The sequence below is a fragment of the Agelaius tricolor genome, unplaced genomic scaffold, assembly GCF_023055355.1.
Source record: "Agelaius tricolor isolate 1412-34295 unplaced genomic scaffold, bAgeTri1.0.p SCAF_30, whole genome shotgun sequence".
NCBI classification, from domain to species: Eukaryota; Metazoa; Chordata; class Aves; order Passeriformes; family Icteridae; genus Agelaius; species Agelaius tricolor.
In genome coordinates this window covers 7,538,060-7,564,653 of record NW_027269290.1, presented here as the reverse complement: position 1 = coordinate 7,564,653, position 26,594 = coordinate 7,538,060, and the positions used below count along the sequence as shown (strand labels likewise).

General features: G+C 51.4%; 1 protein-coding gene across 6 annotated transcripts in view; it reads left to right on the top strand.

The window, feature by feature from the left end:
• Nucleotides 1-26,594, top strand: part of KCND3 (potassium voltage-gated channel subfamily D member 3) — a 96,660-nt gene that overhangs the window by 48,327 nt on the left and 21,739 nt on the right. For all 6 annotated transcript variants that reach the window (XR_011682878.1, XM_071450356.1, XM_071450353.1 and 3 more), the window contains exon 3: nt 20,576-20,738. Coding sequence is in view for 5 of the 6 variants with exons in the window: in XM_071450356.1 (XP_071306457.1) it covers nt 20,576-20,738 (163 nt within the window). In the remaining variant the exon portion in view is untranslated. The remainder of the gene's footprint in view (nt 1-20,575; nt 20,739-26,594) is intronic.

Genomic DNA, 26,594 nt, shown 5'->3' with positions numbered 1-26,594 from the left:
GGGGCAGTCAGGGAATCGTGGAATTGTTGAGGCTGGAAAAGACCTTTGAGGTCACCCAGTGCCAGCATCAGCCCAGCAGCACCACAGCCACCACTGAGCCCTGTCCTCAAGGGCCACATCCACCACTTGCAGGGATGGTGAACCCACCACTGCCCAGAGCAGGCTGTTCCAATGCCTGGCAGCCCCTTCTGGGAGGAAATTTTCCTTACAATCCACTCTAAATTTCCCCTGGTGCACCCTGAGGCTCGAGGTGCTGCTCTGCTCTGCAGAGGGGCTCTGGCTCAGCCCTTCTCCTGTTTAAAGAAGCTCCTTGGTTGGGAAAGGCTCCAAACCTCTTAACAGACCACTTGTGTCCCAGTGAAATTATCAGGAAGGATAAGAGTGCGATTTATAACTACAAAACCAGCCTGCATTTGAATAAAGCCCAGCCAAATCCATGGCTGTGTGGATTCCCTTCCCCAGGCCAGGTAGCAGTGGGCATTTGGGCATCTGCTGCACTACCAACCCTAAAAACAGCTTCAATCCTGTGAATCTCTCTAAGTACATTAGCCAGAGAATGAAAACCTCATTGAGATTAGGTTTCCATCTCCCCACATCCACGCACACGGCAGCTGGGATTAGTAAATGACCAGAGCACTGAAGGAGGGAGGAGGATTAACAATGGGAATAAAAAAGGTCGGTGATCAGCAGCAGCTCTTTGGAAAAGAGACTTAGGACGAATGGCACAGGCAGCTCCCATTGATTGCCTTGGGCAGTGAGAGCTGCAGAACACGAAAATGGAAGAACAATCTTGCCCTAATCTGGGGGGCAGCAGGGCCAGGCCAGGACATCACCCCTAACCAGGGGAGCTCTGCAGAGCCCCTGCCAGCTCCAATCAGCCCAGGGCCCCAGGCTCAGAATCCAATTCCAGCTCCAGCTATTACTGCAGGAGTTTTAATCTCCGTTCTTATGCAAACAACTGGAGGCAGTGATGGACAGATAAATAAAGAAACAAATGAATAAAGTCAGGCTGACACAGAGGAGCAGCACACGCCTGTGTGAGCCTGGCACGGCAGAGCTGGGAGATGAGCAGGACAGGGGTCACCCCTGCGCTGACCAGCCCAGATCAGCTCACATTTGATATTCCAGACACAGCAGCACTGCTGCAACAGTGAGCTCAAATGTGGGGGAAATGGAAAAGGAGCTGTTCTTCATTTGTGTCCAGACAAGGGAGATGTGACCCACCAAGTCAAACTTCAGCTGGAGATTCCCAGCACGGCACTGGAGGAGGGAGAACCTCACCTCTATTAAAATGAAAATCCGTGTTCAGTCTGCCATCTCCTAAACCTGTGTTCAGCAGAGTGCAACTCCTGCACTCATCTGAGTTCTGGGGAAGGAGATCCATCTTCCCCCCTCCCCAAATACCCACTGAAGGCCTCTTTTGGAACAGTCCCCCTAAACTGCCACAGCACTGACAGAACAGGAACTGCTGTTTTTGTGGTTTGCTGAACTCATGGAAGGTTCTTCCAGGCTGTCAGACTGGTACCTTGCTCGTATTAAATCGTTTCCCCGCACCAAAAGGAAATTAAAGATTATTTTATGCTATTAGCTTTTAGTCCATTTACAACTTTCTGCATTAATATTAAGATATACAATCTCATTTTTGTTCAGGCTGTAAAAACTGCATGAATACAAGATATTTGAAAATTATTTAAGAACTGTGCCCTCCAAGCAGCTCCCTCAGAAGGTGAACTATGAGGTCTTGGCCTCCCATTCGGAACCCAGTCGAAAACACATTTGCTGCTTGTTAGCAGATTAACAGATGAGACAGAGGGGAGTTAAACATGGCCAAGGTGTGAAAACTAATTATAGGCTGCTGCAGCAGGCTGGCAATAAGGAAAGGCAGTGTGAAGTGCCCGTCCTAGGGGTGATCTCCATCTCCAGTGCAGGAGGCAGCAGCAGAGCTGGGGCTGGTTCTATCTCCAGCAGCTCACCCGAGCCTGGCTCAGGGTCTGCACTGAGCACTGCTCACACGGGCTCACTCACATCAATTCACTGCCCTGAAGTCGCCCTTTGGGGGGCAAAATGTGCAGCCAGCTGCAGCACCAGCTGCTGGAAATGCGAGCCCAAGCCATAAATAACAACCAATCCACTCCCAAGAGTGAATTGATAGTCTTCAAGCCCAAATCATAAATAACAACCCCCACCAATTCACCACCAAGAGTGAAGTTCCCCACTCTTCGAGCCCTATGAGGCACAAAACCATTTTATGTGAAGCCTTGAGCCTTTTGAGTAGTTTGAGCAAGAGGAGGGAGCTGCTGCACACCCAGGCAGGATCCTCTGGAATTGGGTAAAAAACACCTGTGGGAAACAGGTCCCAGCTGTCCTGGAGGGCTCCTTGCCCCTCTCTTTGTGTCTCCTCTCGTGCTGGCCCCCTTGGAGCTCTGTCTGGTGAAATGCAGGTGCCCTCAGGGTCAGGGCGTTTGTCCCATCCAGAGGCAGCCTCTCCTCACCTGGGCTGCTGCTCCTTGTCCCTCTCTAGGATCCCAGAGCACCCAGCACTGCCCCTGCACAAATAACAGCCAGTAATGGAATATTATAGGCCCCACTACTGTTATTTTCTCAATTATTTCCTGGCTGGGACAGGATTTTGTGGCTGTGAGCACACCAGGAATGGCAGTGTCTGTATCAGTAACAGTGTTCAGGAATTCTCCATCTATTTCAAACCTGCAGAAAGAGCTGCACAAACTGCAGAGAGTGGAAGATCTTTCCCTCTGGGGCTGCCTTGCTTTCCCTGAGCCACTGCTCTGGTTCCTCAGAGACAAAGCTCTGGTGTAGGAGCTGTGCACCAAAGGAGATCAGAGACAGGAGAAAATTGGGTATTTCTCTTTCTTTGGAACACCCCAACCTCAGCAGCGTTTCAGTGATGACAAAACCACTCCTGCCACGGAGGTGCAGCAGTTCAGCACCTGCAGTTCCACCACTCAGGGGTCAGCACTTGTGCATTTTTGGAGTTCAGGGCTGGTTCTTTGTGCATGCACAAGCGCTAATTGCATCCCAGAGAGCTGTGTGCCTGTTGGTCTGGAGGTGTACTGCCATATGTTTGCTGTATACTCAATTAACACAGTGCAGCTGCACTGCTTCCATCTGCATTAGAGAGCAGATTTCCATTCCAGACCAGGCAGGAGTCCCACAGTTTGTATTTATTGAAATCATTGCCCCAGGATTTGGGTGCTTGGAAGTGCTCAGTCAAGCAGCCCAGCATTGCCTTGCAGGAGGAAAATTCTCCAGCCAGGGAGCCAAAGGAGTGGGATGAGGACCCGAGGGCAGCCAGAGGTTAAAGCTGAGCCTTTTTCCAGGGACTGCTCCTGCTCTGAGGTTTATTGAAGTGTGACTTGCTGGTATATTCATGTTCACCATCAGATTCAGGGCTTTTTTTAGCTCCCTGCAATCTTTTTCTTTAGGCATCGGAAATTTAATTTTGAAATTGGATTTGTGTAATGCAGGCCTTGGTCTGGAGTGTCTGTTCCTGAAGCACCTGTGCTCAAAACTCATCTGCCTGTGACAATCATTACAGGTGTAGGAGCTGAGTAAAGGTACAAATTGCACAGATGGATTTCAGTCAAGTTTCACTGCTAGGGTCTCTTTTCCTGCTGTACAAAACCAGCTTGCAGAAAAACACCAAAAATACAGCCAGGTACAGGAGCAGAGGGAATGCAAACACAAATCCACAAATCCACGAATCAGGCGTGACCTAAAGGCAAGGTCAGGTTGTGGTTGTGACCTAATCACAGCCTCTCAGAGGACAAGGACAAGGACCCAGAGGTGTGGCTGGCTGTGATGAGGGGAGGACATTCAGCATTTCCTGTGACTGTTCTTGCCTTGTCCAGCCCTGTGCTGAGGCAGCAATCTGACCAATTAATGTCCAAATCTGGGCAATTACAGGCAGCAACGCGTGGCTGACAAATAATCAGATTTACTTCTGCTGTCCATTCATAAAGCACCAGGAGAGCTGTGCAGGGCTGGGCCAGGCTGTGCTGAGGCTCCAGGTGCCCAGAGGAGCAGATCCATGGGATCCAGGTGCCCCAGTGCCATCCTGTGCCAGGACAGACAGACAGATGGACAGACAGACAGACGGACAGACACCCTGGGGGCAGCCCTGGGGCTTTGTCTGGGCCAGGAGCAGCAGCTGGGGGCAACCAAAGCCAGCTCCCCCTGGCCACAGGTGTGCAGGGCCAAATGTACCAGGGCTGGGAATGTGGGACACTGGGGGGAACTGGGGGGAAACTGGGGGGAACTGGGGGGAAACTGGGGGCAAACTGGGGGGAACTGGGGGGAACTGGGAGTCCCTTCAAACCAGCTGCTGCCACAGCCCTTCTGTGCTCCTTAGCACAGGCATTTCAAACTTTCCAGCTGAAGAACTTGGCTGGTTTATGTCTAGATTGGAACTGTAATAGCCTTGCTGTTGTAAGGAGGGCAGAGAAAGGGAGGGCTCCAGGAAATGTGCTCAAAGAGCTCATGGATTTTCTTCTTAGGGGCTTTTTGCCTGCTTTAAGGGGGCTCTCGTTGGAAAACAACAGTGAGCACAGCAGCAGCATTATCAAACATTAAATGGAAACTCCAGGAGAGGAGGCAAGAGGAGGAACATGGCAGCTTTTGTTTGAAAAGTCAAATGCAGTTGCATTGATCCATCCAGCAGCCACAGCTCAGAGGCTGCTTTGTGCATTTGAGCTTTACAAAAATCTCCAAATCCTCAGGAGCAGGCTTAAGGGACTTGATCCATGTGTCAAATCCCCCAGCTGGAGCAGCACCCTGACAGGCCTCAGTTATCCTGAGCAGCACACAAGGTGGTTTCTGTCACCCCAGAGGGCAAAAGCAGATTTGGAAGGAATAATAATTTAAATGTTTTCCGTTGTTTTGCATCCCCCCTGCTCTTGCAATGACATCAGACACTGCAGCATCAGGAGCAGCACAGAGTGAGTGCTGCTCTCTGGACCAGTGCTGTGGGCAGGGATGTGCAGGGAGCCAGAGCCTTTCTGGGCTCCTGTCCCTGTGCTCTGGAGCAGCCCTTTGGGGCTCTGGGTGGATTTTTGGGCTTTGGGGTGGGTTTTTGGGTTTTATCTTTGCTTTCACATCATTCAATGCACATCAGCAGCAAAGCAGTAGAAACCACGAGCCAGGTGTGCCAGAGGAACTCCAGAAATTAAAGTGCAAACTGAACCCTCCCCTCTGAGTCCCACAGACAAGCAAACAGAGCAGGCTGCTTTACCCTTGCCATTAAGTTGCCTTTTCAATGAACTTTTCAGCCTTTAACCATCCTGGTGCTTGTACTTGTGCACTGGCAGAAGTAGAATCACATCTCACAGCAGCAAACAGAGATTTGCAAATGAACCTAATCCTTTCAGAGCTCTCAGCACATGGACACACATCTTCTTGCTGGCCAGTGGTTTGGTTTTATACCTGAATTCTCAGGCAACTCAGAATCCTGGTAGGAAATTTCATGCTGCACAAAGCTGCTTATCAGCATCAAAAGAACTGAATTAAGATGGTGGGGAGAGGGAAGAAAAAAATAAAAAGACTTTTCAAGAAACACTTCTGTTCCACTAAAGGAGCATGGGAGGTGGGTTTGCTGCTCAGCTCCAGGAGAAACTGCTCCCCTTTCCTGCCCCCTTTGAAGTGCACCTGGGGCTCCAGGGCTGAGGAGGAATCACTTGGCTGTTTGCACACAGAGCAGTGCCTGGCAAAGTTTACAGCAGCAATCAGCAGCTCCTGCAGGATCCTCAGCAGAGCAGCCTTAATAAACAGTAAAGAGGAGTGTGGGCTTGGCATCTTTCTAATTAAGAGTGGAGGAGCCTGGAGATGAGGTCAGTGCCCAGATGGGGTTGGAGGGCAGTGTATGCTTGAGAGAATAAATTCAACCTAAAGGTCATCTATATGGATTAAATGATCTGAACAGCCAATTCCAGAGCCATCTTCTGCAATTAATATTTAATTAAAAATAGAAACACTATAAAGTTTAGCTTTTAACCAGCAAAATTATTTCATGTCCCATAAAACCTTTAAATACCAGAGCCTGCATCCTCTCTGTCCCCGGTACAGGGAGGCTGTGAGTCCCTGGGAAGGGCATTCCAAGGGCAGCACCTGTAAAACACCTGGGACCTGTTCCCACTGACCAGAGACAGCATTTGACAGCTGAAGGGCTCTTTCCTTTTCATTCAATGCAGAACTGAGGGCAATTTCTAATCAAATCTTCATCCACACACATCATGAATTAAAGGACTGTGTTAAACTGCAATTCCATATTTCAGAGGGGAATGGGATGGAGAGGAGGCACTTGGGGGCATTGCAAGGGCAATCTGCTGATCTCCAGCCCCAGCCAGGCCCTCCCAGGAGCTGCAAACCAGCCCAGCCCAGCAGCTCCCAGAGCCAGAGGTGCCTGAGGTGCCTTTTCCCTCTGCTCATCTCCCTGGACCTCTCCTGAAGGTGCCTCCTGCACTGTTCAGTGGGATTTGAAATGTTCTGTCTCCTCTGACTTTGCTGGCCCAGAACTAGGCCACCAAGAAGCCACCAGAGGAATATTTGTTCTTCAGCACTCGAGTCCTTTGTAACCTATTTCTGAGTGTTTAACCTACACCACCAGCCAGGAGCTGGGAAAGCAGGTTCAGGCTCATCATGTGAATTCTCACCTTTGGAGAACACAAGGAAAAGTCACTTTGTTTTTACAAGGTCCTTTCACTGGGCTAAAGTTGGAGAAATTTAGATCTGTCACCCATTTCCTGCTTCATTTTCCAAAGGCTCACACTCCCAAGCTTCAGTGCCCTGGAAGTGCAGATAACACTGACTTGTTTTCATATGAGCTGGAGATATTTTTACAGTGTTATGAAAATAAGAAGTAATCCAGTTCAAAGACTTGTTTTTGCTTCCCTCAAAGTCAACCATAAAATTCCCTCTACTTCAGTAGTGCAGGATCAATGAGTTTTTCCCTAAATGTTTGATAGAGCTTCCTCCCTTTATTCTTGGGACTTGGGGTCCTCCTGTTTATTTTCAGTGGTTACAGGAGGTTTGTTGTTGTTTTCAAGGGTACAGAGGTGTAGGTGCAGGATCTGATTGCCTGGAGCTCTGTGCCTCCCTCCCTGCTTTGGAGCAGCAGTGCTGGGAGCCCTGACCTTGCCCAGCCAGGTTTTCTGGTCACCACAGCTCAGCTCAGGGACACTCCTCAGAGGAGCCTTCGCCACTGCAGTGGTCATTCCCTGGCTTTGGAAAGTGCTGTTAAAGCTCTCTGAACCCTCAGCAGCAGCCTGGGTGATCCTCTGTGGAAGGAGGCAGAATCCTGCACTCACAGGAGCATCCATCCCTCCATGGATCCATCCATCCATCCTTCCATCCATCCATCCATCATCCATCCATCATCCATCCATGGATCCATGGATCCATCCATCCATCATCCATCCATGGATCCATCCATGGATCCATCCATCCATCCATCCATCCATCCATCATCCATCCATCCATCCATCCATCCATCCATCCATGGATCCATCCATCATCCATCCATCCATCATCCATCCATCATCCATCCATCCATCATCCATCCATCCATCCATCCATCCATCATCCATCCATCATCCATCCATCATCCATCCATCCATCCATGGATCCATCCATCCATCCATGGATCCATCCATCCAACATCCATCCATCCATCCATCCATCCATCCATCCATCATCCATCCATGGATCCATCCATCCATCCATCCATCCATCCATCATCCATCCATGGATCCATCCATCCATCCATCCATCCATCCATCATCCATCCATCATCCATCCATCCATCATCCATCCATCATCCATCCATCCATCCCCATCCATCCCCATCCATCCATCCATCATCCATCCATCCATCCATCATCCATCCATCCATCCATCATCCATCCATCCATCCAACATCCATCCATCCATCCATCCATCCATCCATCCATCATCCATCCATGGATCCATCCATCCATCCATCCATCCATCCATCCATCATCCATCCATGGATCCATCCATCCATCCATCCATCCATCCATCCATCCATCATCCATCCAACATCCATCCATCCATCAATCCATCCATCATCCATCCATCATCCATCCATCCATCATCCATCCATCATCCATCCATCCATCCCCATCCATCCCCATCCATCCATCCATCATCCATCCATCCATCCATCCATCCATGCACCCATCAGGAGTGAGACCAGGCAGGGAAAGGCAATCAGCTTTCCTGATTCTAATAAGGCAGCACAATTAATCTCTTCACTTCTTAGCCAGCCCCTGCTGCATACATAAATTAAATTAGCAGCCATATATATAGAGATATTATATAAATAGATTTATACACATAGAGATATCATTTACACACACACAGGTATATGAAATACTCTCTGACTTGAATGGCTCTTCTAAGCTGGAGATAGAAGGTAAGAGCTGAAACTGCTGAGAATCTCAGAAAACAGCACAATGCTCATCATTCCTGCTGTGACCCGGGGATGGCTCCCATGCAGTCACATGCATGTGAAAAACCCTTTTGAAGTCTCATATTTTGTTACTAATTCTGGTTTGCAAACAAGTGCCTGGTGTTACTGCTGAAATATGTCAGAGCTGTTAAATGCTTGTATAAATAATAGATGGGAGGGCTTGTACCAGGACTAAGGTCTCTCTGCATCAAGAGATAGACAGGGCTATGTTTTATTAATAACCATTTGAAAACCACAGTGAAGCAGGGACATGGCTGCTGTGCCAGGATTTTAAAGCCCTGGTTCAAACCAGCCCAGCCCAGAGGGTTCTCTGCATCATCTCCACACCCTGAAGCCCTCCCTGAGGTGGGGAAGGTGCCACCCCCTCCCTGGGCTTTGCCACCTTCCCCAGGGCTTTGGCTGAGCTGGCACCCCTGTCCCAACTCAGCATTCTGGTTCTGCAGAACTCCAAAGTACCAACTTTCCACTCTGTCTCTAGGCCAGCTGTAAGAATCATCCTTGATTTCTATCCGTGGGTAATTGTGCCACAATTATGGAAAACAAGACTGTGTCATGGAAGTGCTTACGGTGGTTATTTCAGCAGAAATAGCCTCGTGCATTGCTAAAAAAGCATTTTCCAGCCCCTTTACGTACAATAGGCAGTGACAGACGGAGCAGATTTGCATAAAACCACACAAGCATCGAGTTCTTTTCAAGGCAGTCAAAGACTCCGGAAAGGCTCCAAAGCAGCACCATGGGCAGCGCCCAGGAGGGATGAGGGAGGGATGTGGGGCAGGGTCCTGCACCTCTGCCCGCCCAGGTGGGCCAGGACCCTGCCCAGGTGGGCCTGGAGAGCAGCCAGGGTCCTAAAAACAACAAAACAACAGCTCCAGCATGGTCTGAGCACAGAGCCCTGCCCGGGTGAGCCTGGAGAGCAGCCAGGTTCCTTGTGATCCACCTGGTCCAGACCACCAGGACTTGGGGACAACTTTCTTTCTTTCTTTCTTTCTTTCTTTCTTTCTTTTTTTTTTTTTTTAATTTTTTAATTTCTTTTTTTTTTTTTTTTTTTTTTTTTTTTTTTTTTTTTTTTTGCAAGTGCAGAATTCAAAGGTTCCCTCCCACGCAGACAATCTGCACAGAGCAGATTTCACAGGTGAGGGAGGTTCTGGGCTTGTGCTGCCATCCTGCCCTGCCCAGGGGCAGCTCCCAGCCAGGCACCCCCAGCACACACCCTGAGCACAAATGTGAATCCAGCAGCACCAAGGCCAAGCCCTGAGCCTCTCCAGATCCCCTCTCTGTAAATATAAACACCTTTGTAAATCTAAACACCTCCCGTGGCTGTGAAATAGTGACTGCCAGACAGCTCATGAATAGAAATGCACTTTGAAAATTGCCCAGCTGAAGGCCAGCCCATGCTGATCCACAGAGTTGGTTATGTGTGAAAAATCACTGAAAGTCAAAGCAGTCCATTTACCTGCCCAGAGGACCTTACAGGAGTGCACATCTGAAACAGCACTGAACCAACACCTCATGAATATTAAAGCACTCCCCAAACAGCTCCTCCTGCCCCGGTGTGAACTGGAGAAGTGAAACATCAGAGCAGCCCCAGGGAGTGAATTTCGTTGACATTTGACTTCGATTAGAACCTGATCTTTGGTAAGGCACACCTAATGCTGGAACACCAGCAAGTGTGAAGGCAGAGAATGTTACACTGGCATGCAGAAGGGAAAACAAAAAGGGGAAAGAAAAAGTCTCAGAGAGATTTGAGCTTGGTCTGACTTGTCCCCAGCCCTGCCCTGCAGTGGAGCTCACTCAGGTGAGACCTGGGCTGCACCTGGATCCAGCAATGCTCCTGCTCCTGCATTTCCTGCAGCTCCTGGAGGGGGAGAGGGGCTCTGTCCTTGCATTTCCTGCAGGGTTTGGGGGCTCTGTCCTTGCATTTCCTGCAGGGTTTGGGGGCTCTGTCCCAGCCCCTCCTGCTCACTCCTCTTTTTGCAGCCCAGCCAAACAGGTGGCTCAGGAGGAATGAGGGGAAATTGAATTAAGCTCAGGTGAACCTTCTGGGGAAATTCAAAGGAGCTTAATTGCAGAGTATTTGCTTTTGCCTATTTCTCCCTTTTTATTTGGGAAATGCTTATGAGCAAACTCCGTGTTTAATGAGGAGGAAAGCACTGATGAAAAGATACTTTTTTTTTTAACATCTTTAATCTGAATTCCTGCTGCTGCTGCACATTTTCCCAACAGAATGCTTACAGGTGATGAGGTTGTCCTGCAATTTTTTAGTGATTACACCCCAGACTAAATCAGATGCAGGAGATGGATGTACAGCTATATACCAATGTATGGATAAAACCTCCAGAGAAACACAAAGCCTTCAGCTCAGCAAGCAGAGCCCCAGTCCCTGTGGGATTTGAGAGGGGAATGCTGTGTGCCACGTGCAGTGTACACAGATTTACTGCAGCAGGCAGAGAGGGGCCTTGCTTCCAGGGGCACCGAGCTCCTGACACCCCTGCTCTGACTCTGAGTTTGTCAGGGTGCGCGGATGGCACCTCAGCAGCTCTGGGATGTCCCCTCAGCAGCTCTGGGGTGGCTCCTCAGCAGCTCTGGGATGTCCCCTCAGCAGCTCTGGGATGGAGCAGGGGCTCCTCAGCAGCTCTGGGATGGAGCTGGGGCTCCTCCCTGAGCCAGCCCAGAGATGGAGCCGTCTCTGAGCAGGGAATTGCTGTCACCCTGGAGTGGCACCTCAAGGAACAGCCCCTGCTGTGGCTGAGAGTCCTGGCCAGGGGCTGCCAGGGAATCCTGGGGCTGGGGCCTTTCCCCTGCAGCCTCTGCTTTGAACAGGAGCGAGCTGAGACCTCGGTGCAGAGGAGACCCCTCCTCTCCTGACAGAGCTGGCTGTGTGAGAAACACGGAATCTCGGGATTCTGTGCGAGCCACGAGCAGCCAGGTAGCCCAGCAGCTGAGATCAGCACTGATAAATATAGACACTGCTTATATAAGGAGGGACAGGCAGGTCACTGAATTTTTAGGAAGATGTTCTCATTGATTTCCAATAGGAAATTCTGATTTTAAACATGGCATAAAGTGGCATTTTGATATTATTAATGCCACGTTCTGGATAATATGAATGCTTAATCTAAGTGTAAATAATGACTGTGGAAATAGTGCCTGGGCACTGTCAGTGCAAAGAGCAGAGTCCCGTGGACAAAGAGCAGGAGGGGACTCTGGGGATGGGGAAGGATTGCTCCTCACCTTCAGGTGAGGCTGAGGAGGAAGGAGCTGAGCCCCATCCCCAGAACCTCTCCCTTCACCTGTGGCACCTGCAGGGCTCCTGTGCCAATAAATCCCCAGGCAGAGGGAAGAGGAAGGAATGGGAGCTGCCCCGGGGCTGAATCCCCTGCTGGAAATGACAGACGAAGGACAAAAATGTGACGTTTATCAACTGAATAAATATTAAAATAAAAGGATTTGGGAGCCTGTCATGATCTCAGTGCTTACATCAGGCACAGGCTGTGCATATCTTCACATTACAGCTACGGGTAGGAAAACAAACTGGATTACCAGGGCTTAGTGCTTAAGCACTCTGTTCCCCCAGCAAGGCAAGGAACTTTGGCTGTTCTGTGTTACAGATGAGATTGAGACAGGACAGAGACAAGGATCAGACTGTTTTGCTGCTCAAAGCACAACGATTATACCAAACAAATGAAATAAAAATCACAAAACCTTCCCAGCTCATCCTCAGAAATGCCAGCAACCTTTTGGGGATAAACAGCTGTAGCTGCACCAGTGTTGGATCCCAGCTCCCTGTCGGGGATGATTTTTGAGGTCCCTTCCAGCCCAAACCATTCTGGGGTTCTGTCCTGGGCTTCAGCAGCTCCTCAGTTTGGGGAGGGACAAATCCTGTTCCTGTTCTCTTCCTGCCTTCCTCAGAAGGAGGGAGGGGTGATTGCCCTCAGACCTGCTCAGATGGGAGATATTTTTAGGAGGCATTTCTGATCTAGCACTGGATAAAAGAGGGTTTAGACTTGCAGGGGCTTAACTGCCCCCGGGACACCAAAGGCACGAAATGTGCCAAAATCAGAGGAAATCTGTGAACTGAATCCAGCAGCTTAGAGCTCAGCCACTGCTGTTCCTAAACCAGAGCAGTGAGAAATCTGCTCTGTTTCCCTTTATTGCCATCAGTCTCTTCTCCCTGGGAGAGGCCACAGGACAGGAGGAAACAGCCCCGAGTTCAGCCAGGGGAGGGCCAGGCTGGATTTTAGAAACAATTCCTCAGGAAAGGGGCTGGCACAGGGCAGGGGTGGGGCCACCATCCCTGGAGTGCTGGAAATGGGTGGATGTGACCTGGGGACAGTGCTGGACACGGGGGGGCTGTGGCTGCTGGCTGCCCAGGGCCCCTCCAGCCTGAACCAGCCAGGAGAGTGCAAAATAACCCCCAAAAACAGAGGACAAACCCCTGGCAATGAAACCCCCAAAAACCAGAGAACCTCTGGCAATAAACCCCCAAAAACCAGAGAACCTCTGGCAATAAACCCCCAAAAACCAGAGAACAAACCTCTGGCAATAAACCCCCAAAAACCAGAGAACCTCTGGTAATAAACCCCCAAAAACCAGAGAACAAACCCCTGGCAATGAAACCCCCAAAAAACCAGAGGACAAACCCCTGGCACTCTGCTCTCCCTCCCTGTGCCTTGTGCCAGGCTCTGGGCTCTCAGAGCTCTCCCAAACCTGCAGGAGAGGGACAGGAGCCCCCGTCCCCATCAGGACAGGACCCCTGAGCTGGGGAAGGCGCCCCTGACCCCCCTGGGGTGGCAGCAGAGCCCAGGACCCCCCACAGCAGGACTGGGGACATTCCTGGGGCCATCCCGGGGTCCCTGACCCCCCTGCAGGACTGGGGACATTCCTGGGGCCATCCCAGGGTCCCTGTCCCCCCTGCAGGGCTGGGGACATTCCTGGGACACAGCTCAGGGTCCCTGACCCCCCTGCAGGGCCGGGGACATTCCTGGGGCCATCTCGGGGTCCCTGTCCCCCCTGCAGGGCTGGGGACATTCCTGGGACACAGCCCAGGGTCCCTGTCCCCCCTGCAGGACTGGGGACATTTCTCGGGCCATCCCGGGGTCCCTGACCCCCCTGCAGGGCTGGGGACATTCCTGGGGCCATCTCAGGGTCCCTGACCCCCCTGCAGGGCTGGAGACATTCCTGGGGCCATCCCAGGGTCCCTGTCCCCCCTGCAGGACTGGGGACATTCCTGGGGCCATCTCAGGGTCCCTGACCCCCCTGCAGGGCTGGAGACATTCCTGGGGCCATCCCAGGGTCCCTGACCCCCCTGCAGGGCTGGGGACATTCCTGGGACACAGCCCAGGGTCCCTGTCCCCCCTGCAGGGCCGGGGACATTCCTGGGGCCATCTCGGGGTCCCTGACCCCCCTGCAGGGCTGGGGACATTCCTGGGACCATCCCAGGGTCCCTGACCCCCCTGCAGGGCCGGGGGTCCCCAGGGATGCTCTGGGACAGACCCGGGGCAGTGCTGGGAGCCGGGCAGGGCTGCTGAGGGCTCCTGCAGGGAATTTCACAGCCTGGGCCGCTGCCTGCACCCTGCAGCAGGAAGGAGCAGAAAGCAGCTCCCAGTGAGGTGGCTCCATCCATCACTGCAAACTGCCACAGCTCCGCCTCAGTTCTGCTGAGAATGATAAAACTCTGCAAGGGACAAGGAAATAGCAGGGACTTCCAGGCAGGGCTATTTTTCTTCTTGATTTTCTTTCTATTTGAAAGAAAAATCCTGTTAAATCTGAGGTGGTTTTAATCAAATACAGACAAAGGAAATTGGACTATTCACAAACCAGCCTCTCTTCTCCCTTGGCTTTTGTTACTCTCACTTCAAAAGTTTGTGGTGCAGGCCTGGCCCAGGGGAATTCTCCATTCCCTTGATCTGTTACCATCTGATGACAAATGGCACATTTTGGGATCACCTTGGAAGGGACAGAAGTAAATCTTCAGGGAATATGAACACCTTGCGTTGCATTTTACATCCAAGAAAGGGAAACTGGAACCAGCTCTGTGCCAGACTAACGGGAATTTTCTCATTTTCTCATTCTCTGGAGTGCAGTGAGTGGCCAATATCAATATCAGTGTTTGGAGGAGCCCTGGAGGAGGGACCTGCTCAGGGACAGAGGCACAAAGATTTTGTCTCTCTCTGATCAACCCCCAGGAAGCTGCAGAAACCTGACAAAGGATGCAGACATTACGTGGCTTTTCTCTGCATAATAATCCCATTGCCTGTTCCTCTCTCCATTATTTATTCTGTGCTCAGCTTCCAGTGCATCTCCTGTCCCGTGCAGAGCCTGGCATGTGCAATGCTCTGTTACAAATACTCCATTACAACTCGCTCCCTTTTCTTCAGCCACTCCTTCAACTTCTTTGAAACTGATTCCAAGTTCAACTTTCCCAGAGCCTGAAGCTTTCAAAAAGCCAATTCTTAAAAAGCTAATTAGTTCCCCATAGGCTTTCTTTTTTTTTTTTTTTTGGACTCAGTAAATATTTCTGAGATTGCTTTTTGTATAATCAGTGCTAGCAGCTCATTAAAATGCACAGTATGTGGATCATTTGGAATGTGACATGGCTCAGCATGGACACTCAAGCTGCTTAAAAAGACAGAAAAGAAAAAGATGAGGACGAAATGAAAGCAAAAAGCCAGCATTTCCTTTAAGCTGACACCACAGTTAAGGATTTAAGACAGGGCAGGGAGCCTTCAGCCCTGCTATTAGGAGCAAAGTCTAATTGCTCAATGCACTGCCTGCCCTCTCCTGCCTCTTATGTTCTCCAAAAAGTTCCTTTTACAGAGAGCTGAGATGCAAAAAAAAAGGGTTCTCTGAGCAGGTAATTGTGTAAGGTTTTCACTCTGAGTAATATGAGGATTCTTCTTGAATTAATAATGAATGAAATAATTTAAAAGGCCTTTAGTGTGTGCAGCCAGAAATAAATAATGCCTTAATCTGGGACATTTTATTTTCCATTAAAACAAACACTTTTTAAAAAGTGGGCATTACTGAGCAGCACTCAGTTCTCCCATGCCAGATGCCTGCATCAGATGGACAATAATACTCAGGACTTTTCCCCATATTTCAAGCATGTTCTTGATGCTTGATGGCTGTGGAAGGCAGGGAGGCTGAGAGCATCACTTTGGGTCACAAGGAGAATCAGCCCCTCACTGAATGGGGTAAAGCAGAAATAAACCCCAAAGCTGCTCTCACTGACTGAAACAGAGAAATAAACCCCAAATCAGCCCTCACTGACTGAAACAGAGAAATAAACCCCAAATCAGCCCTCACTGACTGAAACAGAGAAATAAACCCCAAATCAGCCCTCACTGACTGGGTAAAACAGAAATAAACCCCAAATCAGCCCTCACTGACTGGATAAAACAGAAATAAACCCCTTTGCCATCCCTTCTGCAGAGGTCTCTCTGATATTCCTTCCCCTGCTCTGGTTAATGAATGGTAATAGGGAACACTTGATTAGGAGCCTTTCATCATTTTAGGACTAGGGGCTTTAGCTTTCTGACCTACTTTTCCTGCCAATGAAATTCCATTTTTAGCTTCAACTCAAGGTCTGAATGTTACCCAAATTCAGACCATCTGTTTTAACTGCCTACGGGCTGAGGAGCTGATCCAAGCCAGGAGGAATAAACGGAGCCAGTGCTCATCTATGAAGTGTTCTCCGCCCTGTGTGTATTAAATAACCTACTTAGTTTGTTCCTTTCCTCACAAACGTTCCTTTTCCTGCTGCTCTTGGGAGGGACATTCCTGCCACCAGTTGCTCTCAGGTTCCCTTTTCAGTCCAGCCTAGAACTGGCTCCAAGCTCAGCTTATCCCACATGAGGGCTGGTCCAGCCTACCCTGAAAATCCATCAGGGAATGACCTTCCTCCCTCCCTGATGCTCCCCGCTGCAGAAGCAACAGAACTTCCTTCTCCTCAGAGGAGGACAATTCTGAATTCATCTCTGTCCTTTAGAAGAGGACAATTCTGAATTCATCTCTGTCCTTTTACCACACAAAACTCAGTCAGAAATACGAATTTATAAACCAGAACAATATCAAAAAGGCAACTTCACCTGGAAAATCCCTGCTAAGTAACTGCTGACCACAGCTTTGCTAAAAATCCAAGTGAATCCAAGCACTGGAGATAAGCTGCTGCTGGAGCTGATGGGCATCTCCAGCCCTCATCCCTCACTGCCTGCAATTGCAGCACAATTTCCAGAGCATCCATGAAAACATCACCAAGTGAATGATGCCAGGGAAAAAGAAAACACGAGTGTGAAAGGATGCCAGATCTCACAGCTGAATGCCCAGCTGGGGAAGTGCCCAGCTCCAAACAAGGCAGAAAATAAGGATATTTAATGTAAAAGAATCCTAGCATGAAATAGGCTCTGTACTTCCCTGGCACGGCTGATTTGCTGCTCGAGGCTGCCGTTGACAGCCTGTTTGCAGATTCTCCTGCCTCAGAGCCACCGTGGCTCTGCTCACAGCTCAGCCTTGCAGGAGGCACCAGGGTCCCAGCCCAGACCACTCTGTGCTCCTGGGGTTTGTAAAACACATCTGGGCAGCCCTGGGGACACCCCAGCTGGGGAGGACGGGGCTCTGAGCAGCCTGAGGCTCTGGAAATGTGCAATAAATGGCTTTTAGAAGGTCCCTTCCAGCCCAAAGCACCCGGGGGCAGAGCAGCACAGGGGAGCTCTGGGGCTCATCCCAGCAGGGTGGGTGAGCAGAGCTGAGTTAAACCCCAAAGCAGAGACCCAGAGACCCAGGCCTGCTCTAAAGCACAGACCCAGAGACCCAGGCCCCCAGCCCTGCTCTAAAGCACAGACCCAGGCCCCAGCCCTGCTCTAAAGCACAGACCCAGAGACCCAGGCCCCCAGCCCTGCTCTAAACCAGAGACCCAGGCCCCAGCCCTGCTCTAAAGCACAGACCCAGGCCCCCAGCCCTGCTCTAAACCAGAGACCCAGGCCCCAGCCCTGCTCTAAAGCACAGACCCAGGCCCCCAGCCCTGCCCAGCTGAGGATTCACTGCTCTAAAGCAGGAGAGGAATGAGCAGAGTTTGCTCTGGAATTTGGACCATTGGAGGTGGCACAGTCATTATTGCAGGATTACCTGGGACCTGCACCTGTGAGATGGAGGGGCAGAGCTGTGCATGCAATATTTCAGTCTGGCAGTGCCCCTGAACCCTTCCAGCTGAATTCTGGCCATTTCCCCTCCTTTGTGTGGGCCACAACACTGCCCAGGGAATCACTTGGAGCACAAAAAAGGCTCCCTGGCACCTGGAGAGCCACATGCTGATTCCATGCTTTATTCCAGCTCTTCCATGCAAGAGGCTTTCAGAATCATGGTCTATTGTACAGCACACAATGATATTATTCTGTTCCTATTGTCCTAAAGCAGACACTTCCAGGCTGCAGCAAAATCCTCTTTTGCCTCTCCTGCCCTGGGCAAAAGGTTGGAGAATGAAGCAGTTCCCCAAGAGCTGTGAGGCAGAAATCCTGCCCCAGGGGAGAGCCTTGTGTCTGCCCCCAGCCCCAGGAGCTGTTCCAGCTTTGCCCAGCCTTAAACCCCATCTTGTCCTCCCTCCACCAGGTGAACCTTGCACTGAATTCAGCAGCTGGGAATGGCTCAGTGTGTTGGGATGTGAGTGGATTCCTGGCACTGTTGGCACTCCTGTCGTGCAGCTCAAGCACCCCTCAGACCCTCTGCACGTTAATCGTGACCCAGCTCCCCCATCCTCTCGCTGCTCTGATCACATTATTGACGAACTGCTTAAAATGCACTTTCTGCAGAAGTTTTCTAGATGACAAGTTGCCTTTTACTAAATAAATTAATGGGAAAGTTGGGTTCTCTCATTCCAGTCTGAGGAAAAGAAGTTTTGGGTTTGAAATGCCTAATTAGCAGTAACTGGAATCCAACAGCTGAGTTTGTTGGCACTGTAGCTGATATAAATATGCCACGGGGCCATTAGTACCTTGTGGCAGCATCAGGACAGAAATAGCCTCTCCAGCAATGAATATTGCAGGAGCTGAGGGTGCCAGCAGAGCAGCAGAACAACGGCACCTCAGAGGCCCTGGCAAAGCCAGGGGAGGCTCTCTGGCAGGGCCAGGGATGGGCCTGGAGCTCTGGCTGGCTCTGCCCCTGAGAAACAAAGCTGAGACATCCCCAGACCTCAGGGCTGGCATTTCCACCTCAGGTCAGCCCAGTGGGGCCACAGGAGATGTCCCCAGGTGCCACCTCCCAGGTCAGATGTGCCCAGGTGCCACTTCCCATCACAGGCCAGGTGTCCCCAGGTGCCACCTCCCAGGCCAGGTGTCCCCAGGTGCCACCTCCCATCGCAGGCCAGGTGTCCCCAGGTGTCCCAGAGCAGGTGCCCAGGGCAGGGATCCAGGAGGATCCTCCACAGAGAGCTGCAGTGTGCCCAGGGCCACCAGGGCCACCAGCCCAGCCTTGCAGAGCTCTCAGGGCTCCTCCTCTCACAGGAGAGGTGCAAAGGAGCTTCTCCATCTGCCCACAAACCCTTCCTGCTCCCAGGGTTTGAGCTTTCCTGGTGTTTTAAAGCACTTCTCCCAAGTCCCCGGTAATGAGGTAACTCTCAGTCTGCATGTAAGGACAAAACTCCCTGAGCCAGACTGTGAGCCAGACACTTATTATTATACTCTCTGCAAATGCACAGAAGGGCTTTTTCTCCATGCTCCAGGTCACTGAGATCATGTTTGAGGCATATGATTAATTTTCAGCCTTATTGTGTTAAGGGCCAGCAGCAGAGGAGTGAGATTTTTTTAGAGCAGTGTTAAATGAGGTAGAAGAACTTGTCACTTAGCAAGAGCTTTGAAATGATCTTTGCATAAAGCAGCAGCTAAGAAGTTAATAGACATGAAGAGCCATCTATTGATTTGAGGCATTCTGAGGGGTTTGGGTGAAGGCAGGAGAAGGATTCTGCTGGGGATAAATAAACCTTGGCTGAAGCATTTAACATGAAAGGAGTCCTGCTCTTCCTCAGCCCCTCATTCCAGCAGGTTCTTGCATGGGGACAGGAATGCAGCTGAGGAAAAAAGGTGTTTTGAAATGTTTGTTTTTCCTCCTGGATGTAAATTATTCTTAGCTCTAGTCTATTCCCCTCAAAGCTCTTTGTTGGTCATAGACTGACATCAAATGTAAAAATAAATTGAAATAAATCATTTCTCTTTTCAACATTTGCTGCACCCAGCACCAGAACATCTCAAAGATAACCACAGAAATCCCTAAAACCATCTGATAGCAACCAAGGGCTTGTTTAGATGTCAATTTTCAGTTTTCAGATTTTCTCCAGAGCAGAGGGGCTCCAGCCCTCAGAGCATCCCCACGGCCTCCTCTGCACAGCTCCACTTCCCTTTGTGCAACACAAATTGCAGCAGGAGATTGTTGGGTCCAACCCAGCGCAGAACTTTGTATGAATATTTTCCAGCTGCTCTCATGTCCCTGAGAATTCACCTTTTACTGAATGCAGACTTTGAACAAGCCCCAAATTTCTGACTGTGCAGATGGCAGGGAAACTGCTGGGGTTTGAAATGGAAGTGTAAATCAGTCCTCATTTGCACCTGGATGCCGGGGAATGGAAATCCATGAGCTGCTCCCCGGCAGAGGCAGAGTTTGGGGTTTGCTGGAGCTCATCTGCATGGGGAGGGGGGCACAGGGTGCCAGCACCCAGCAGCTGCTGGGCAGCACAGGGGGGCCTGGCTGAGCTGAGCTGAGCTGCCAGAAAGGGCAGGGGGGCTGTGCCAGAGGGGCAGCTCCAGGGGCAGAGGGGCTGTGACCAGCCCAGGGTGGCAGCACCAGGGCAGGATGGCAGCACCAGGGGCTGTCCCTGGCATGGGGCTCTGAGCTCTGGTGCCACCCCAGGAGCTGCTGAGGCCTTGCTGAGGCTCAGGGGTCCCAGGAGGGCTCTCAGGGGTCCCAGGAGGGCTCTCAGGGCTCTCAGGGCTCTCTCAGGGGTCTCTCAGGGGTCTCTCAGGGCTCTCTCAGGGGTCCCTCAGGGCTCTCGGGGTCTCAGCAGGGCTCTCCCGTGTGTTTTGCCCGCAGCTATGGGGACATGGTGCCCAAGACCATCGCAGGGAAGATCTTTGGCTCCATCTGCTCCCTCAGCGGGGTGCTGGTGATCGCCCTGCCCGTGCCCGTCATCGTCTCCAACTTCAGCCGCATCTACCACCAGAACCAGCGCGCCGACAAGCGCCGGGCACAGAAGGTGAGAGAGCCTGTCTGTCTGTCTGTCCGTCTGTCTGTCTGTGTGTGTGTCTGTCTGTCCGTGTGTCTGTCTGCCCATCCTGGGCCACCAGAACCAGCGCGCTGACAAGCGCCGGGCACAGAAGGTGAGAGAGCCTGTCTGTCTGTCCATATGTCTGTGTGTGTGTCTGTCTGTCCGTGTGTCTGTCTGTCCCTCCTGGGCACTGCAGGCACAGAAGGTGAGTCACCCCTGTCTGTCTGTCTGTCTGTCTGTCCCTCCTGGGCCAAAGGCCACGGTGGGCACTGCGGGCACCCCCCCCCATGCAGGCCCTGCTCAGTCCCTGCATGCCCAGACAATCCCCTCAAAACCAGCCCCAAACCAGTCCCACACTGTGGCCAAGCCCTGCCAACGCCCCCAGGGCTCTGGGGAAGGGACAGACAAACTCCCCCAGCCCCAAAGCAGCACAGACACCCAGAGGAAGGGCCCAAAGTCACACCCTGCAGCAGGCACTGATGGACACCCAGTGCCCCAGAGCAAGGGGAGGTGCTGAACTGCCAGTGCCCCCAGAACAAAACACACACCCCAAAATAGAACTGAACATGCCACAGGGATTCCTGCTTGGCTTTTCTCCAGGACTTGTGGTCTGAAAAACCATTGCTGCCAAATTTCAGCTGCAGAACCCCCCACACGTGTTTTGATGTTCCAGTGGCACCCAGCTCTGAGCCATTTCACACCAGGTTAACGAGGAAACCTCACAGACAGCTGGATGGATTCTTGTACAAAATTCTCCTATTATTTGTCACAAAATTACACCAGATAATGACTTACCCAGCCACATTTCTAGCACAATAAACTCATATGATCCCACAGAATGTGAACACTGGCTGACCCAAAGCCCAACCAGGATAATTTACACATCCTACCTTGGAAACAGAACGTGCCCCCATCGAATGCACCCTCAGCCCTCTGCCCTGCACACTCTGTACCGGGGTATTTTCAGCATCAGGAGCAGCAGGGCTGTTATTGCTCACCTTCCCCACATCCTTGTCTGGAGCAAATAGATGGCTGTGTGCACCAAACCCTTAAATCATCCCCAGGAGCTGTTTATCCTCCTGGCTGCTTTGCTCCTTGCTGTCTCTCTCTGGTTTCAAATGCACCCATCCAGCAACATGCACTTATCAGCACACAAACCCCTCAAAGCTGGGGCTGAACACTGGGAATACACAAAAGCCCCTGGAAATGTGAAGGGATTACTGAATATTCCAAGTTCTGAACAGTTTTTGCCAGTGGAAGCTCCCTGAGTCACTGAGAGAGTATAACAGATTTACTATATCTCTATTTCAATCTGCTAAATTACACCACAGCCAGAATAAGGTTTTTACAACAACTGCAAACCAAAGGCCTGAGGTTCTTTTTCTCCCCATGGAATGCTGCCTGCCAGAAATGCAAGACTCAGGGGACCTGATGGAGAACAGTAGCAGGAAAATGTGTTATTTCTGCTCCAGGCAAGCATCTGGGCCATGCCTACTTCTTGCATCTCAGGGAGCTGACAGCAGAGAGCTCGGATACAGGACCTACAGAACCACAACGTTCAGCAGTCACAACACAAGAGGGGAGCAGCAGGGAGGTGCAGGAATGAGCTGCAGCCTCAGCACTGCTGGGCTGTGCAAACCCCGCCCGAGGCTGACAGGGCACACTGGGGCAGGGAGCAGGACTGGAGGGAGAAGTGTGGGTGTGATCACACACAGCACAGCAGAGGTGAAGAGGGTACAGGTGTGGCAAAGCCCACCCTGTGCCCCCTGCAGCAGCTGGCACTGGGATCCAGAGGGGTCAGGGCAGCCCTGCAGTGAATTTCAGTGGTTTCAGAGCCATCCAAAGCACGGCTGCACCGGGCACGGGGGTTTGGGATTTCACCTGGGACAGGAGCAGGGCAGTGTCAAAGGGAGGGACAGGGATGCTCAGGGGGAGGTTATGGGACAATGCCCAAAAGCCCATTCAAGAACTGCAGCCTTTGACAGAAGCTCTGGTTCTGCTGCAGCAGCACCAAACACAGACAGGAGCAGCTCCAGAGCCCGGCCAGGCACTGAGCAATGGGAACTGGGCATAACCCAGGGACTGGGCAATGGGAACTGGGCATAACACAGGAACTGGGCATAACCCGGGAATAACACAGGAACTGGGCATAACCCAGGCACTGAGCAATGGGAACTGGGCATAACCCAGGGACTGGGCAATGGGAACTGGGCATAACCCAGGGACTGAGCATAACCCAGGAACTGGGCATAACCCGGGAACTGGGCATAACCCGGGAACTGGGCATAACCCAGGGACTGGGCATAACCCAGGCACTGAGCAATGGGAACTGGGCATAACCCAGGGACTGGGCATAAGGAACTGGGCATAACCCAGGCACTGAGCAATGGGAACTGGGCATAACCCAGGGACTGGGCATAAGGAACTGGGCATAACCCAGGCACTGAGCAATGGGAACTGGGCATAACCCAGGGACTGGGCATAACCCAGGGACTGAGCAATGGGAACTGGGCATAAGGAACTGGGCATAACCCAGGGACTGGGCATAACCCAGGCACTGAGCAATGGGAACTGGGCATAAGGAACTGGGCATAACCCGGGAACTGGGCATAACCCAGGCACTGAGCAATGGGAACTGGGCATAACCCAGGGACTGGGCATAAGGAACTGGGCATAAGGAACTGGGCATAACCCAGGGACTGAGCATAACCCAGGCACTGAGCAATGGGAACTGGGCATAACCCAGGGCTGACTGCGGGCCCGGGCTCCTCACAGGCAGCCCCTCTCTCCAGGAGCAAACCAAGGCTCCTTCCTCCAATTCCACTGCTCCTTTGGCCTGTGATCCACTGGAACAGGGAAAAGTCCCAGCACCTTTGATGCCAATGTGATTGATTGCAGCTTTTATAAAGCTTTGCTGTATTGACACACACAGTGTATAATTTCCCCCCATTTGAATTTCTAATTCCCTTGATATTGGTGGGATTTCTCAGTTAAGAAACTTTTCTCAAGTCAGAAGTGTGAGTAATTTTCACATGATCAGCACTGCATGAATACTGAAAAGCAGGAAAGGGAGAGAAGCACATTAGTGGCAGTCCCTCTGGAGCTGGTCAGGATGTGCAGGGGGACATTGAGGATCTGCTTTGATGCCACACTTGTTCCAGCATCATCCCACACTGAACTGAATCCCATCTTCAGAAACAGTTAAAACTCTGCCCCCATCTCATTAAAGTTACAAAGACATTTGCATGGCTTTTGCAAGAAGGTTGGAAAAATCTCTTTGCTCTCTTTCAGTCCTTGAATATGAAGAACCCACCAGCAGAAGCTCCTTATAATAGAATTTAAGAGCACACCAGGAATTCAGTGGATTTTGTTCTCTGAAGGGAAGAGCAGTTTCCTGGGCAGATATCAGGATAAATGCTTTGAAAGTTCTGCTTAGTTTGAGAATCATGACTCTCATGATGCACAGGTAGATTTCAAGACAAGGCTATAGACATTATTAATGTTTTTATATGAGCTCAGAATGAGATTTTCCAGTGACCAATAACAAAGGCAGAAGTTCTGCACAAGCATCAGGCTGGCTGGAGAGACATTCCCAGGGGCTGCACTCCAAACCCCAGAGCACAGCCCAGCCCCTCTGGCTCTGCTCAGTCCTAACTTTGCCTCTGCACTGGTGAGGGGGCTCTGGTCTAGCAGGGAGAGGTATTTAAGTAACGTGAATAAAATACCAGGAGGTGGCTGTTACTCATCAGCATCTATTCTTCAACTAACTGAGGAGAAATGTTCCTTAAAAAGAAAAAACCCCAGTAAAACACAAAACCCAGCTACCAGTGATCTAATCTCTTTAAAGATAAATTATTCTTTGCCAAACCTGTGCTGTGAGACAATTAATTACCAGGAGATCTGGCAAATCTTAATTCATTGTGCTGTGGTATCAAACTCTGTCCTCTGGCATGCAGCAAGGAGCAGGTCAGTGTGACTGGGAGATGAATTGATCATTTGTGACAAGGCTCATTTTGGTAAAACTGTTGTGTTTTTTTCCTTCCCCAACGACTTTTTCCCCCCCCCCTTTTTTTGACTGATGTGCTAAGAATAGACATCCCTGACTTTGAAACGACGCCGTTCCTCAGTGAATGTCACAGCCTCGGATTTAAAAGAGAATGTGACACTTAAAGGGCTTGACAATAGAATGACTTTGTAATTCAGATGATGCTGGAGGAGCCCCTCACTGCGCTCAGCTTGCAGCAGGAGGAGACAGGAGCTGGGTGGGGGACAACACCTCCCACCTGCCCACCCCGGCAAGGAAAGGCAGAGGCAGCTGCTGACAGCTCCGAGATGCTGCTCCTTTGGCAGCAGCGGGAAGGAGAGCAGTCCCCAGCACAGGGACAGGGACAGGGACAGGCAGGGCTGGGGGTGACACAGGGGAGCCCCGAGGGGAGAATTCAGCGGGGCCGTTGTGGATCTCAGCCCAGTTCAAAGGGCAGCCTCTCAGCAAATGGGGAAATGGAAATGCTCAGAAACGCTATGGGGAAAAGAAAAGCCCAGCCCTGCTTGGAGTGCTTTTATCTGTAATAGTTAGATTTGCTAAATAAGCCTTGCTGCTGGAATAGCTGATAATCCCAGGGGAATGGCACGGCCTCAGTTCAACAGGGGCTGCCAACAAACCCAACCCTGGGTAATCACAGGGCTTGGTTTCCAGCCTGCAGTAAATGTGCTTCTGACGACCACAGCCTCGGAGGGTGTTCAATTCATTCCATTTATTATCTGGTGCCCTTTGGCTCCCTGAGAACGAGCAGTGCACTGCACGAGCCCCGAGGCAGGTTCTCATTCCATCCTGAGGCTGTGAGCTTCCAGGAGAGAGCCAGACACAGACCCAGGCAAGGACAGAACAGTTCTGCAGAGCTGCTCCCACATGGAGCAGAGAGCTGGACAGTGCCAGCCTGGGGGAGAGCAGAGGGCACGAACTGGTGAGGCAGGCGAGGGACACCTTGTCTGGGGAGGGAGGGGAGGATCCACCACTGAGCAGCTCCAGCAGCAGGGAGGGAGGCTGGCACGGGGGAGAGGAAGGGAAGGGGATGGAGGGAGGCCCTTCCATGGGGAGAGGAAGGGGATGGAGAGAGGCTCTTCCATTGGGAGAGGAAGGAAAGGGGATGGAGAGAGGCTCTTCCATTGGGAGAGGAAGGAAAGGGGATGGAGAGAGGCTCTTCCATTGGGAGCGAGTGGATGGAGGGAAGTTCTTCCATGGAGGAGAGGAAGAAGATGGAGGGAAGTTCTTCTTCCATGGGCATGGAGGAAGGTTCTTCCACAGGGATGCAGGGAGGCTCTCCCATGGGGATGGAGGGAAGGAGGTTCTTCCATGGGGATGGAGGGAAGCTCTTCCATGGAGGAGAGGAAGGGGATGGAGGGAAGTCCTTCCATGGGCATGGAGGAAGGTTCTTCCACAGGGATGGCTCTCCCATGAGGATGGAGGGAAGGAGGTTCTTCCATGAGGATGGAGGGAGGTTCTTCCATGGAGGAGAGGAAGGGGATGGAGGGAAGCTCTTCCATGGAGGAGAGGAAGGGGATGGAGGGAAGCTCTTCCATGGAGGAGAGGAAGGGGATGGAGGGAAGCTCTTCCATGGAGGAGAGGAAGGGGATGGAGGGAAGCTCTTGCATGGACACGGAGGGAGGCTCTCCCATCTCCTCAGGAGATGATGGCACGCAGGCAGCTGGGGAAGGGGTGACTGTGGAGATGCTGACAAGGGGCTCCAGCCAAAAGGAAGGAAGAGCAGGGACACAAATGCCTGATGGTTCCTCAGGAGGATGCAGGAACAGCCTGTTCCAGACCCTCGGGAGCTGCAGCAGGGC